The 14758-nt window shown below is 33.0% G+C and overlaps 1 protein-coding gene across 1 annotated transcript in view; it reads right to left on the reverse strand.

Annotated features, from left to right (window-relative positions):
* The window catches only part of LOC119188412 (kielin/chordin-like protein), a 41677-nt gene extending 27502 nt beyond the window's left edge, over nucleotides 1–14175 (reverse strand). The window contains 3 exon segments of the mRNA XM_037439592.1: nucleotides 5–105; nucleotides 6987–7170; nucleotides 14143–14175. Of these exon segments, the coding sequence (XP_037295489.1) occupies nucleotides 5–105; nucleotides 6987–7170; nucleotides 14143–14160 (303 nt within the window). The 5' untranslated portion in view covers nucleotides 14161–14175.
* Between the last annotated feature and the right edge of the window lie 583 nt (nucleotides 14176–14758).

Here is a 14758-nt window from a genome sequence, read left to right on the forward strand (position 1 = left end):
TTACCTTACAAATGCAGCGGAAACAGCTGCTCCAATCTTGTTCGAGCCTTGCGTCTTGCAGCCGGACGGGCTCGCCTTCGTTAGAACACGCTGCGCGTTGGCCTTCTGAAAAAGAAAACATTTTATTTCAACGTGCTTATTCAAACGACTTATACCACGATTAAATCTGATCCAACATAAGATATGAATATAATTTACATAGAGTAATGTGGATAATTCCGATTTATTATATACACGTAGAGTAGCAGGTGGCTCAAGACTGTGTAGAGCAGGTTCACATGCGTTAAAGCTGTCGGCGCTGAGCGACCAACGGACAGCAATACACACTCCGTGGTCGTCACGGCGACCACGTGCAGCGTGGAGGAGGTTGCGGTTTGTGCAACTTGCGTGGGAAACTAGCGTCCTATATACCAAACGAACATTGAACTGCATTACAAATATTTTAAGCTATTTAACGTTTATGTCAGATAAATTAATGATTGTGCTAAATAATATATATGGCGACAAATAGAAATATCGACGGAGCAGCTTAATCAATGTTGTCGTCCTTCGTCACGCTGAATTCCAATGTAATTGGTGAGCTATTATTATGTTGTTTAAATTACTATGAATACGGCGAATTTGTAAAATGCTTGAAGGATTCAGTTTTTACCCATATATGACGTACAATCTACGTCAGTCAATGATCGTCATTACTGTGGAATTCGACATGTATTTCCTAATAGTACACATAGTGTAAACAAATATTTAACGCAATATTTAACAGCATAACAACAATTGCTGTCATCCATGGAAGTCCAATCCTTTTTCTCTGAATATTGTCGCTAAGAGTTACGTAAAGCACAGATACAATAAAAACCGTTCAATTCATTAACTTTGTCTGCACGGTTCATTAAACACTACAGACGGATGATTGTCGTGGAGATGTAGTACATTGATTGCGCAAGTTCGGTCGTAAGTGATGACGTAGCGGGGGTCTATGTGGATGAGAGCGCGCTGCGCCGCTGCGCGCTGCGTCTCAACTCTCAGTGTCGATGTCGCGGCCGTGTGATCACATTTTACCTTGATTTAGATCCACGGATCCGCATTCTTATAATGTAGCCATTTCGGGCGCCACTAGCACCGGTCGCAGAGTTGCGGCTCGCGTAAATATTTTTGTAGGTAATTAATATTTGGTTGTCTGCGAGTGTATTTCTCTTCGCTTGTTTATTACGTAAGCAGCAGCTTTATTTATTATTATGCCTTAAATAATTCAACTAATAGTTGCTCAATGAAGTTGGTATGTTCCAAGTATTTACGTAACACATTAATATAACCAACAATGATTCAAGGAAGCGGCTCGACGATGTATCATTCTGATGTTCAATCTTCTACATTAGTTATGTGGGCATTCCGTATTTACAGTTCACAACATCTCATAGCAACGAGCGGACTTCAAGGTAAACGAATTTATAAATAATTCGCTGAATTGTAAATTAACAAATTAGGTAATTTATATTGTTGAAGAATTAAGCTTTGACTTTTATAAAAACACTTTATTAAGTTAACTCATTTGCTTTTGAAAGCATTATTAAAATTATTTATAATAAGCACATGTAATGATCATTTCATAAATTTAGTGACATAATATTTTTAGTACTTACTGAAATAAATTAGTAATATAATTAAGAAGAACTATTCAAAAGAAATATCACGTTATATCACAAAATAAGATTTATAAGTACCTACCTATACAAATATGTAAGTAAAGCATGCATTGTGTTATACTTAAATGCGGTACAAAATTTACTAGCTCTAACAATGAGGTGTGTAAATACACCCAACAGTCATAAATCCCTGACCGTATTCTAATTGCTAAGGTACAAATGATATCTTATATATTTTTAGTTGCTTTTAGACCCACAATACACGCAATGTTCTTGTTTTGAAGCCGATTAATTTCCTACTAAGGCTGCCTTAGCATTTGATTCGCACTCAAATTAGGATAAATCATGATAAACAATGGTAACAACAATAAATTAATTTTAGAATGTCAAGCAAACTTTATTCTGATTGGTCCGTTTTCTTATAGATTCGATAATGGCGGGTAAGTATTATATATAGAAATCGGCAATAAACGTAGTATAAAAGAGATCGTTACATGGTGTCTCAGAGGCCCGGGCAATCCACGTGTAGTCGTTAAAACATAGTTATTTATTCAGCAAGCCGTATTTGAAGGCAGTCTCATGCTAAATTCAATGTGGACAATGGACATTATGTCCGGGCGTGGAATACTAGTTAGACGTTTTCTCCTTTAGTTACAATCAATGATAATAAGCTGGAGTCTTAATACTCAAGTTATGATTGATAAATAATGTGTTATACTGAAACAGTTGCTTAAAATATATAATTTATCTATTCCAGAAAGACAACTATACAAGTGAGAGGTACAAATAAAGTCTCGTTCTTGGACACCTATTAAAAGAGAAATTGAACATAAAATGATAGTTAATGAAGAAAGACAAATATTGAATACTCAACAATATATGATAGTCAGAGAGAAATCCCCATGCTCGTAAATAAACAAGTTCTTTGTACCCAGCATGATATACATATAGAAAAACATAAAACAATTTTATGAAGCACATGGCCTTAACACATACGTTTGACAATATTCACAATTCAAGGCGCACAACTACATAAAAAGTAGTTATAGCGAAGCAATAAATGTAGCTAATACTGAAAGAAACTCAGTAATCATAAGTCACGTCACGGCGCGGCCTCACAGCGTGAGCAGAAGTTTCACCTAGATAAGGATTGATAGATAAGCTATTTAATCGACTATCAATGTCAATAGGCAATAGCTCAATAATAATTGACACTGATCTTGACCTCCAACACAGCTGGTTCGAATACTGTGATAGTGCTCATGACGTTTGATATAAAACACGCTTCCTTATTAAACGGACTGTGAATTCCTTTGTGACATAGTTTAACAATGATGTTTCAATGGTTTTTATAGCTTCTGTCGCGCATTTAAATTGGGTTCATTGGTTATTTGCTATTTTATTAAAGATGCGCCGCAACTTCCATAATGCCAGTTTAATAAACAAATTTTTCTCAAATTCTCGGGAATTCCAGTGAAATTTTAATGCAATTTTAATTAACGAAGGCAATTTTTTGCTAAGTAATAAAAGTGAAATAAGCTTTAATAATATTAAAGTTCTGAACACTTAACATTCAATAAAATGAAGTTTTTATTCGCATGTAATCAGATTAAAAATGAATCAAGAGAACAGAGCACGTCTAATAAGATTAGGATGAGTATTACGCATCATTCTTAATTGTTACATAATACATTATTCCGTCCCACTACTGGACACTCCTCTTGTACTAAGAGGAAGGGCCTTAGTCCACCATGCTGGCCTAGAGCGGGTTGGCAAACTTCAATACCTTCTCATATATTATTCTATGTTTATCCTCCTGGCCCGTAAGTCGCTAGTGCACTCTACACGTGCCTTTAAATTTACATTTAATATCGTCGACGAAGCCCCGTAGGTACATTCCATTAATCGCTTAACATTATTATTCCAATAAGTGACAAGAAATTATGCAAATATCGAAAATAAACGGTGCTTGAAACACTTTACGCTCGGTTTAATTGCAATGTTTCAGACGTTAAAGTTATACTAGCTTTCGCTCGCAGCTCTCTTTATGTCCTGCCGCTATGTCCCAAAAATTTGTAAATATAATGGATGATAGATACTTCTTGCAACTAATTCCTTTTGCAATCTAAAAAGACGTGCTTAGGTGCTCAAATAGACATCTTCTAAGATACTTAAAAAAAATCTTTACACAATTAAGTACTTTTATTATAAATTATAATGGAGTTTATTAAAATGATTTCTTATGTTTACACGAATGTAAGACATTGAAATTAAACTACTTTTCGGACTCTATCGCGGTTTTTATATTTTAGTTTTCTCTCGACGTTTCGAAGACTTTGCAGCCTTCATGGTCACGGGGGGGACTGAGGTGTTGTTCATCCGCAAAGTCAAAGTGACAATATCTACCTACATTTTACAATTATACAACTTTTTAAAATTTTTGCTGTTGGTGGTCCGATCTACGCAGAATGAGCTCACAGTGTCTTAAAGTCTGGCAGCTGGAGTTTATTATGTCAATATATCTAAAGCTCTTTATATAGTTTGTTCTTTCGAAATTCCTTTGTAGTAAGTATATCATAACGGATTTATAAATTTATACAGACAATGCAAAATCGAAATTAAGCGAGAAAAGCCTAGCAAGGTATTAAACTTATGCTTTTAAGTGATGATAGACAAAGTCTTGAAAAAAAAACAGCATATTATTTACTATCTATAATTATACATAATATTATAAAACAAAGTTATCGATTTTATCAAAATCTACGGAACGGATTTTTATGAAATTTGGGATGGAGATATTTTAAGACCCTGGGAAGGTTATAAGCTGCTTTTTATTCCGGGAAAATATATAGCGGAACTTTTATCCCGGAAAACTCCTGCACGCGGACGAAGCCGCGAGCAAAAGCTAGTTATGTAAATAAACACCCCTCCTTCCTAAACCTCTAGAAACTATAAGTATTTTCAAACAAAACCTCGTTGACTTGACAAAATAAATATTCAAAACTTGTATCGGCCATTATCTTAATATTTCGCGGACACGTTAGGTACAACGTTCGAGAGAGGCGAATGTGTGATCTATGTGGGAACCCGCTCCGAACAGTTTCGCAACTGAAGAATTGTCGCCGAGCACAAGTTGTGCAACCGGTAACAATCCGTCCGTACCGCAATGTTCATTGTGTACTTTAAAACTTAACAAAATTCTCAAACAAATCAAGTATTTTTAGTTTGGTTAATTATGTCGTGTTGTACGAGTTATTATTTAAAAATATTACTTCTTTATTAACTTAAATATTTTCTGTCACTAAAAAGAAATGTTAATCTGATATAAATATTTATCACATTAGCATATTACGTTATGTAACAACTGGGTTTTTCCTCTGCGAATGAGCTAGGATGGGTGCTAGCAAATGCGAACTAATACGTCGAACTCCCTATTTCCCTCCCCCTAGCTATGACTATGTCAGAATCTAACTCAAAAACCTCTGCACGTTGTCCAGAATTCCTTCCTGCAGTCATTATTCAAACTAAGTACTCAACTGCCTCATTAAGCAAGTATACCGCCCACGATATGGTTTCTTAGATTCAGATAACAGCGAATATCCATCCCTAGAATATGAACATACACTATTTAGAATATCCAGCATCACATCAAGTACTTAGAACGGGAATAACAGAAAATATTTATCTACCAGTGAAGATTTTCTGACTTCTCTTTGTATTACATTAAATTAAAACCTAATCCACTTCGAAATAAGATGTAAGTTCTAGATGAGTTCAGTGACATGGTGTTCGTTCTCCGCTTAGATGCTTTGGTATAACGTATTACATGTTACTATGCAGAATAAATAGGGCAAAAAAAAGACTCCCGCCAACTCACAACACTAAATGACATGATTTGCGAAGGGCGCGTTTTAATAATGGCGTATCACGAATTATTACTTATCACTTATCACGAAGAAAGGCATTAATTAATGTTACAAGGGAACTTATACTATCCCAAACATTGCACTAAAGGCCACGCGCCAGTGCCATGGGAACATTTTGGTAATACTAAAGTTTACGTCTAGAACGTCGCAATGTCCGTCTTAAGCCAATTTAGTCACATTCTAGATAATATTATCAATATTATTTTACATTCTTGAAACTAATATGTGTCACCTTTAAGTATATCTTCGTGAGAAATTCAACTCCACGTATGTCCAAAATAAGCTTGAAATAATTATTCATTAATCGATAGCATTCTATGAAATACTTTTGTATTGACGCAATATGACAAATATATTTAGAAGAATAAAATAAAAAATAATGCCAAATAACTATTTTTTGTCACCTGGACCTACTTTATATTTGCGGTATAAAATACTGATCGATAATATTTATATATTTATAATCTGATAACATATTTTTTTACTTTATCTACATCATTTTTCATTCTAGCTAGTTTTAGGATATCAATGTTATTTATATTAGTCATAGCTAATTATAACAAGCCAGACAATAGTATCGTTTATAATATGTAGGTTTTTTATGACTCGTGTCTCAGCTGAAGTTCAATAGTTGGATCAATTTCGATTCAAAATCTAGTATCGTGTTTTGAGCACCAATTATATTATCAAAATAAGGAAGGCTATTCATTTTATGCTTCAATAGGTCTGAAGGCAATGCATTTCGTTTAAATACAACTTATAGACATATTGTCCAATAACATAAAACATACACGTGAGAATAACAGAAACTATTGGCACATATACGAAAAGAAATAGATTTGGCACCAGTTTTAACGGTACATTAAGACAACAATTTACCAACTTTCAATAATCTGCTACATTTCCATAAACATAAACGATGAGGCGTACGAAAGATTCAAGCAAATCCCGCAAATATTTAAGATCTCATAACTCATGAAATTATAAATCATAACAAGGACTATAGGAAAGAATATACATTCTTCAACTGCATGGGCGACATGGATGTGGTTTGCACGTATCTTTCACCAGTCTATATTTATATCTTCCTCAAGAGGAAACACAGCCAATCGCCCTTTTCTTAGATTTATAGAACAAAAGAAGCAATAAGCAGGCCGGCATAATTATGGCTATCATCAACGAACACAGCGTCCTTGCTTGTCAACATTTTCCTTAGGCTTCACTTCACTTAACATTAGGTGTATTCGTCACTTTACCGGGCTAGAATAAAATATTTCTCACACTGTCTATCACGTAACACCAAATAAATCCGAAACTCTATAGCTATATTAAAAGATGAGAATCAAGAATCAACCAATGAGAAGATATATGAAGCCGCAGCAAATTAACTAGGTGTTAGTGAATGCTTACTTACTGATAACAGCGGAGGAGGCTGCGACGGCGTTGTCGGCAATGTATGCGGCAAGCACGAGCAGGCATGCGGTGAGGTGTGCGGTGCGGCGCGGGCTCCGCATGTTCGCGGCTACTCGCGGCGCCTGCGACCGCCTCGCCGTCTCCCTCGCATCCCACCCTCGCGCCACGCCACACGCGCGCAACACCTGTAATACAACATCTCATTATATCAACATATTTACTTATTATTATACCCACAAATAAATATAACATACAAGCTTTAGATCGTAGCATCGCCAAGGGAAATTGTCTTTTCCGGGATAAACGTCCTGCTATATGTTTTTCGGGAAAATGTAGCTTATATCCTTCCGAAGGTCTTAAACTATCTTCAAACCCAAATTAATCAAAATCGTCGTTAAAAAGTGTCAGACAGGCAAAATCGTCACTCTCGCATTTGTAAGATAGTATGAAAAGTTTTGGATTCAATCCTTTTTCAACATGTTTTAAGTATATATTGCCGAACTCACACGTATAAGATAAGGTCAGGTGCAATAGAACAGTTAAGAGCATGAGGTTATGCAAGAATTAGTCACAATAGGTAAATTAAGTAAATTTACCAAATACTTTGCCTTAAGATTTACATGTAAAATGGTATACTTCGAAGAAAACACTAACAACAACAACAAAATAAAATTAATCGTCAATGCAACCTGCTCCGGGTGAAGAAACATAAGCATAGCAAGTTGAGGGTAGCATACATGTGAATTGAATTAAATAATACACTCACAATCTTATAATATTTATTGTATAACGACTGATAACTGATTTATGTAGGCGCAACGTTCATTTTTACTATTTGCTAATTACAAAAAAAAACTCAAAAGAAAATCGAACGATAGAAAACCTCTGTCTTTATACCTACTCGCATTAGTGCGATAAAAATAATATATAATTGGCCAAAGAATGTAATCATAATTCTTCGGTTTTCCCACTTTGAGATTAGTTATTAATATCCATATTGATTGACTTTCGTTAAAAAAAAAAACAAAGGAAGAAATTCTATATTATATAGGTAAACCCTTTGTCCCATAAGGGCGGGCTGTCTAACCGCAACTTCTCGGATATAAATTTTATCGTAATGGTTTATTTTTGCACAATAACAACAATGGACTCAATACAAAGTACCTATCCTATATGTAACACTCCACCAACTTCCTAGCACTAAAATTAAAAAGTAAAAACAAAAAGAACTTAAATTTAAAATATGAAATTATGAATACAGAAGTAAAATATATTATTAGATACACCTGGATTCTCCACAGGATTTGGATCCTTGCCACTATGAATACACTATAGTCAAATAAACTAAGCCAGCAGAAATCTTGCAAGCGTTGTGACTTGATAAATTGTTCAAATTACATCTGAATAGTTTTACGATGAATTCTATTTCGCAATGTACTGCATTCGGTAAATTGTTGAGATAACTGACGAACCTAGACAAATGGGTGTGTAGGTGCTTTGACGTACAATTTTTTTTTAGATCGCTAAAGTAGACGTAATGAGGTATAGTGATGAAAGGTAATACTTTTAATAGCCTCAGATACGCGTTATTTATACAAAGACAGAAAATTCCGATCTCGTTATAAGTAGTAGACGAAATATCTTAACCGATTACATTCATTGGATTCTGAGCGGATATTTTCGCCTTACATATTTTTGTGTATTAATTATGTAGTACCACGGTATGACTCTGACATTCATTGATTGTATTAATAGATACCAATATTGCACAGAAAATCGAATTGTTTGTTAGCTTTGCTTTTGTTTTTTATATCATAAAATCGAAACTACTCCCGAAAGTCTTCATACTTATTTATTTATTCTGGGAAAGAACTTAATATTTTGGGTGGTAAACATTAAGGCCCTCTTAGGCGTCTCAGACTTTCCTTTTAAGGTAAGTACTTAAACTTACCCGAAAACGTTGTAATTACTTTTTTAAGGAATTATTCTAACTATAATAAGTAGTTTCATTAAAACAAAAAATAATATCATCGAAATTTCTTATAATGAAAACCGAAGTGAACCAAATTAAAATGACCTTCCCTGGACGTGACCACATTTTCGGACACGTCTGCGGAACTGTCACACTGATTTTATAAATATTAAATCATATACACTGGACTGAACATTTAGTGCATAAACAAGATGATTCCCTGCTATTTATGAATACAAATACCTACCTATTTTTATCAACAACGTGTTTGCTTAAAAATAATGTGGGCTAATTTTTTAAAACTTTTCGAGTAAAGTCGAAGGTGTAATTTCAATTAGATTTAGCTATATTCTAGATTAAACAGGTGAATTATGAACCGATTTTTTTCCATAATAAGGCATTTTTGAAAGAACATTCGCATAAGATTTTATTCATTTCCAGAACCGAAATTATGTATTCTCTAATCTTGTTGCAAACGACAGTACCCTTACTATAAATATAAAAAGAAAAGACTCTATAAAAGTGTAATAGTTATAGATTTATAAAATACCAACTTAAATATACCATAAATGTAAAAAATAGAAGAATCTGTTATCAAACAAGCAATCTTTATTCAAAACTACATTATAATCACTTCTTCCAATTCATTCTATATGGTTAAACGCTGAAATAAAACTATTTTGCGTATTTTATCGCACTTTTTATATTATACGTCGGGATACAATTATAATACAAAACCGCTATAAAATCCGCAAAATAGTTTTATTTCAATGTTAGACATTCGCGTACACATAAGAAATCATTAAGATTAGCCTCATCAGATAAGATATCAATTTACATTTAAACATTATTGTATTATTCAAAATTATGATGCGATATGTATGTAAAGTTACCGGGAATTCACACGATAAACAAGTCATCAAAATCATACAAACTGCATTGTGATTGCGATCAACAAACGATTGTAATCGGATTGTTGCTAAGCGATGCTGCAACATAATACGTTTTATACATAATATAATATGTTTTATACATAATATAATATATTAAAACCAATACAAAGATTAAATAACCCCTAAACATAAACATAAAAAATATCATGGAGACTTCAAGGTTTACTGTTCTATCTTAACTGAGGTGAATTTTGTATGACAACTTTCAAAGGCAGCCAGAGGTATTGGTATCATTCCTGTTTATACGGTAAATTTTCGTGGCTAAAGCAAATAGCTTATGGCGACAGATACCACATAGAGTGGCCGATTAATTATAAAGTTATGAGGCTTTATAACAAATGTAGGTGCTGCTCGGAGCTTTGCTTGCTTGAAAAACCTCTTCTGGTGTAAACGTGCCATTGGGTAAAGAAAAGTATTTCTGGGACCTAAATTTGCCTATGTTTGAATACAAGACATGGCCTATCTAAGTGCCTAATTTCATCTAAATCCGTTCAAAGGTTCCACGTTTACTTCTAACAAACATTTTCACAGACGTTCGCATTTAAGGTTTTAATAAAAAAGAAAATAAATTAATTATGTAATAACTAATGCATTTTCTTTATCACGAATCAACCAGTATGTGCGTGATGTTCATGATATTAAACATAATGTAATAAAGATACCGCTGGAATTTCATGTTATTGTAGTTTTTAAGTTCGGTAGTTATAAACAAACACTATGAAATCATACCAGAATGCTTATATTTAATTTATAACGCAAGAAAACAAATACAATCTATTAAGAATTAATTGATATACTTAGAATTCACAAAATAAATATTGTATTTGTATCGTGGAAAACATAATATACAGGGACACCTGTAAGCCAACGGGTAGGCAGGGTAAGCAGAATTGCAGTGTGTATAGGTGTCGCAATCAAGCTACAGTATCTCTTTGAATACACATCCAAGATTTCTCTCATCCAAGTAATTTTACGCTTCATTTGAAACCAATTGCTGTAAAAAAACTATTGCTAAAACTGTCCAATCCTTTTATAGAAGGCGTAAATTTATGAACTCAAATAACACTAATACATAAAAATAAATTTACCACCCACCCACGTATCACCAACTAACGTTTTAGGTTCAGATGTAAGCTAACTTAACGAAATACTTTAAATACGCTGTTCGAAAAGCATTGCTTTTAGTGTCAGCTTCACTTTCGAAAATTTCATTAGCAGTTATAGATATTTCTTTTTAGCAAAAGTATTATCTGTTTACAACTAAATCTAAATTGGAATCGTTATTTACTCGAACTATAAACACGCCAAAACAGTAGCTGTTACGTATTTATATTTATACGAATAAAAATTTGCAGCCGGAGAAATTTATGTTAGGATACCGATCGAATTCTTTGCATATGAAATTAATTTCAGGAAACCATTGCTGTAGCCATAAATATCATTTTCCTGTTAAAATGGAACGTGCGTTCCCCAACAAATAGGTACTGGAGATCCAGTAGCAAAATAAGTTATTTAATTAAAAAATATGTCGTGAAATATAGATTAATTAACAATTCAAAGCTAATCAGAGAATTTAATGACCCCGAACATTTTGGCTATCGATTCTACACGTTGATAGAACGACGGTCTGATGTCCTTAACTTATTTTTTACAGCATTCCGCTCGTACGTTGACCTCGAGTACTCGGGCACATAGCATTTATTTATTATTAATAACGCATTGAGGCAAAAAGTCGCCCATATTAGTTACATTAATACAGGTAGGTACCGAAAGAAGAACTATACTGACTAAAGAATTTCGCACGCGCGTCGCGACTGCATGACAACTATTGTCAATGACTTTAGTTCCGTTTCCCCATCCTCCTCGGTAATATAGTTAGCTACACCACAAAAAATAAATAAAAACGTAATTGAATCGGTTAACATATTCTTTTTGCTAAGCCAAACATAACTACTATTTGTACGATACACCAAATACATTAACTGACACGGAATAGAATAAATTTTGTTATTATTATCTAAATAAGAGTAGTAAAAACGGATGTCCGGGTAACATAAAAGTAATTACATCGTTGGAATTGTTTTATCTAAGAAAACATTATCGTATTGTACTCAAATGTTTAGTTGTTCACTAATATTTTTTATCTATATCGCCTGTTATGATATGAGTAAACATATTCTAGAAATTTACGTTAACCGTTTTTTTAAGTAATTAAGTAGCTACATACAAATTTATCGTATACAAAACAGGTTGGTTTGAAAATCTTTGGAAGGACAACGTTCAAAATTATACATTCTGTGGCTTATAATAATAATAATGGTCTAAACTTATTAGTTGTTGTTATGTGTTATTGTTTCAACTTATTTATCTTACTGTTTATACGTACTTACTGTAAAAAGACATTTATGCATACCAAAATTATAAAACATATTCAAAATTAAGTACCTGCATGGATGATTAATTATCTTTAAACGAATCATTACATTTTGTCACGAACTGTCAGTTATTACGTAGACAAGCCAAAAAACCTTTAAACAAACTCAAATATTTTTTATTAGCTATACAGAGCTAAAGCGGCGGTAGCCTAGTTGGGTGTGGAACGGACTGCCAAGACGAATGTCAGCTGGGGCACACACCTCTGACTTTTCTTAAATCACGTGTGTATTCTTTGTAAATTTATCGTTCCCTTTAACGGTGAAGGATAACATCGTGAAGAAACCTGCAATCTGAAAAGTTCCCTATAGGAATTTCGAAGATGTGTGTCCGAAGTCTACCAATCCGCACTAGGCCAGCGTGGTGGACTAAGGCCTAATCCCTCTCAGTAGTAAATAAATTTTTAAGTATATAATAAATTTTTCAGAATCTTATAGAGGCCACTCGCACATCCATATAATATTTACGAGTTTCACCTACATTTAATAAGTCAACAAATCTCATTTCGTTAAATTTCTTATTATTTCGACCTGACCCGCTTACTAATAAACGTTATTAATCAGTATTTCAACTTGTATTTACACTATTTTTTTCCATTAATGAACGTTTAAAGTAACACATTTTTTCTTAAGGTTATAGCTTAAGGTCCATTTTCATACATTTTGTTTCACCTTTAATCTGGGTAACTAAACAAGTATTGACAAGTAAAGAATTTAAATTCACGTCTAGTTAGTGATTAAAATTTCGAATTCCTTTAAAATTTCGTCGTATTAAATTTTAAAGGCCGAAATATCCATGCATATTAATTATTTTTACGTTTTTCTTTCAACTGCGAGCACTAATCACTAACTAGACGTGAATTTAAATTCTTTACTTGCCAATACTTGTTTAGTTACCCAGATTAAAGGTGAAACAAAATGTATGAAAAATGGACCTTAAGCTATAACCTTAATGTAAAATAATTTATGGTTCAAAGATAAAACACCAGTTAACACTAATTATTATTTTTTTTTTGACAAGTTTTAATTATAATTTAATGTTTAATGTCTATGTACCACGTAATACTTTTTTAATTATTATTGTTTATATGTTAAAATGAACGTTATTAATATTACGTTATATACTATTTATGATTTCTTGTTTACGCGAATGTTAGACATTAAAATAAAACTATTTTACGGATTTTATCGCGGTTTTTTATTTTATAATTTTCTCCCGACATTTCGAAATCTTTGCTGCCTTCATAGTCACGAAATAGTTTACGTTTGATTTGACGTTTCAAATAGTTTTATTTTAAGATTATGTTTAGTCACAACAAAAATATTTTCACAATAATTTATAAAACTTTTCATAGGACAGCATCTTATTATAGTGGTTTGAAAGCCTTACTTATAGCAGGCGTTTATGAAAAGGCCCTGATACGATTTATTATTGGTAATTTCACTTTTTTTGAGTAGGAAATTACATAATAAATTAAAACTTCCTAAAACGATTTTTGTTACGAATATTTTAATATTTAAAAATGCTTTTAAAACAAGTGACACTCAATATAAAACACCAACTAAAGTAACATTTTTTTTTTTTTATTAAATGGTATCAGAAAACTTTTGATATACCCATAAAATCTACTAGAACTAGTGTCAATTACATTTTATTCGAGTATAAACTTAAACTAAACTTTTTCAACTAACGTAATAAACACTTCCACGTAGAGTTATAATATTATTTAAAGGAAAAGTTGCGGATTTATGTCGCGTAAGCCGCCTGTTGGTTGTTAACATTAAGATCTAGGTACTAACTTTCAAATCTGCAGACATAGCACGTATCTCTGTCTTGGAAAGCATCACAGTAAACTATCAACTAATCACATAAGGCGTGTGACAGTAACTGAAAGCAAAGTAACAGGTTCCCCGAAGACACCCGCGCTTGACCCATCTTGGAAAACCATACTAAGCATTCAATTGTCTTTAATTTGAAACTTATTACGGAATATATTTCTCTGAATGCAATGAGTCAAACTGTACTGTGTTGCGAAATTGTATGTTGTAGGGAATAGTCAGTTAATGTAATTTAGAAACTAGGCCACCACACTAGGTATTTTTTATTGACATCGATGAAAATATAAAATTATAATTGCACGCTTTGATGTTGACAGTGAAGTTATATTTGTTCGATCACGAAGTTTACTACGACTAATTGCATGTAAAATTCATGAGACAAGTTTTTAATGAACGAAATATAATTAACTTAATCTTTATTTTGCACGGCATTGTGGCCCTTTTGCGACTAATTAAATATAAAATGTACTACAAATCGCGAATAACTTACAACCAAGTTATGATGTATTATTAACCACTGGGTCCGATATATATATTAGTTTCTGTGTATTTAATGTGGGTTAATAAGGCTAATGTG

Source organism: Manduca sexta, chromosome 17, assembly GCF_014839805.1.
Source record: "Manduca sexta isolate Smith_Timp_Sample1 chromosome 17, JHU_Msex_v1.0, whole genome shotgun sequence".
NCBI lineage: Eukaryota > Metazoa > Arthropoda > Insecta > Lepidoptera > Sphingidae > Manduca > Manduca sexta.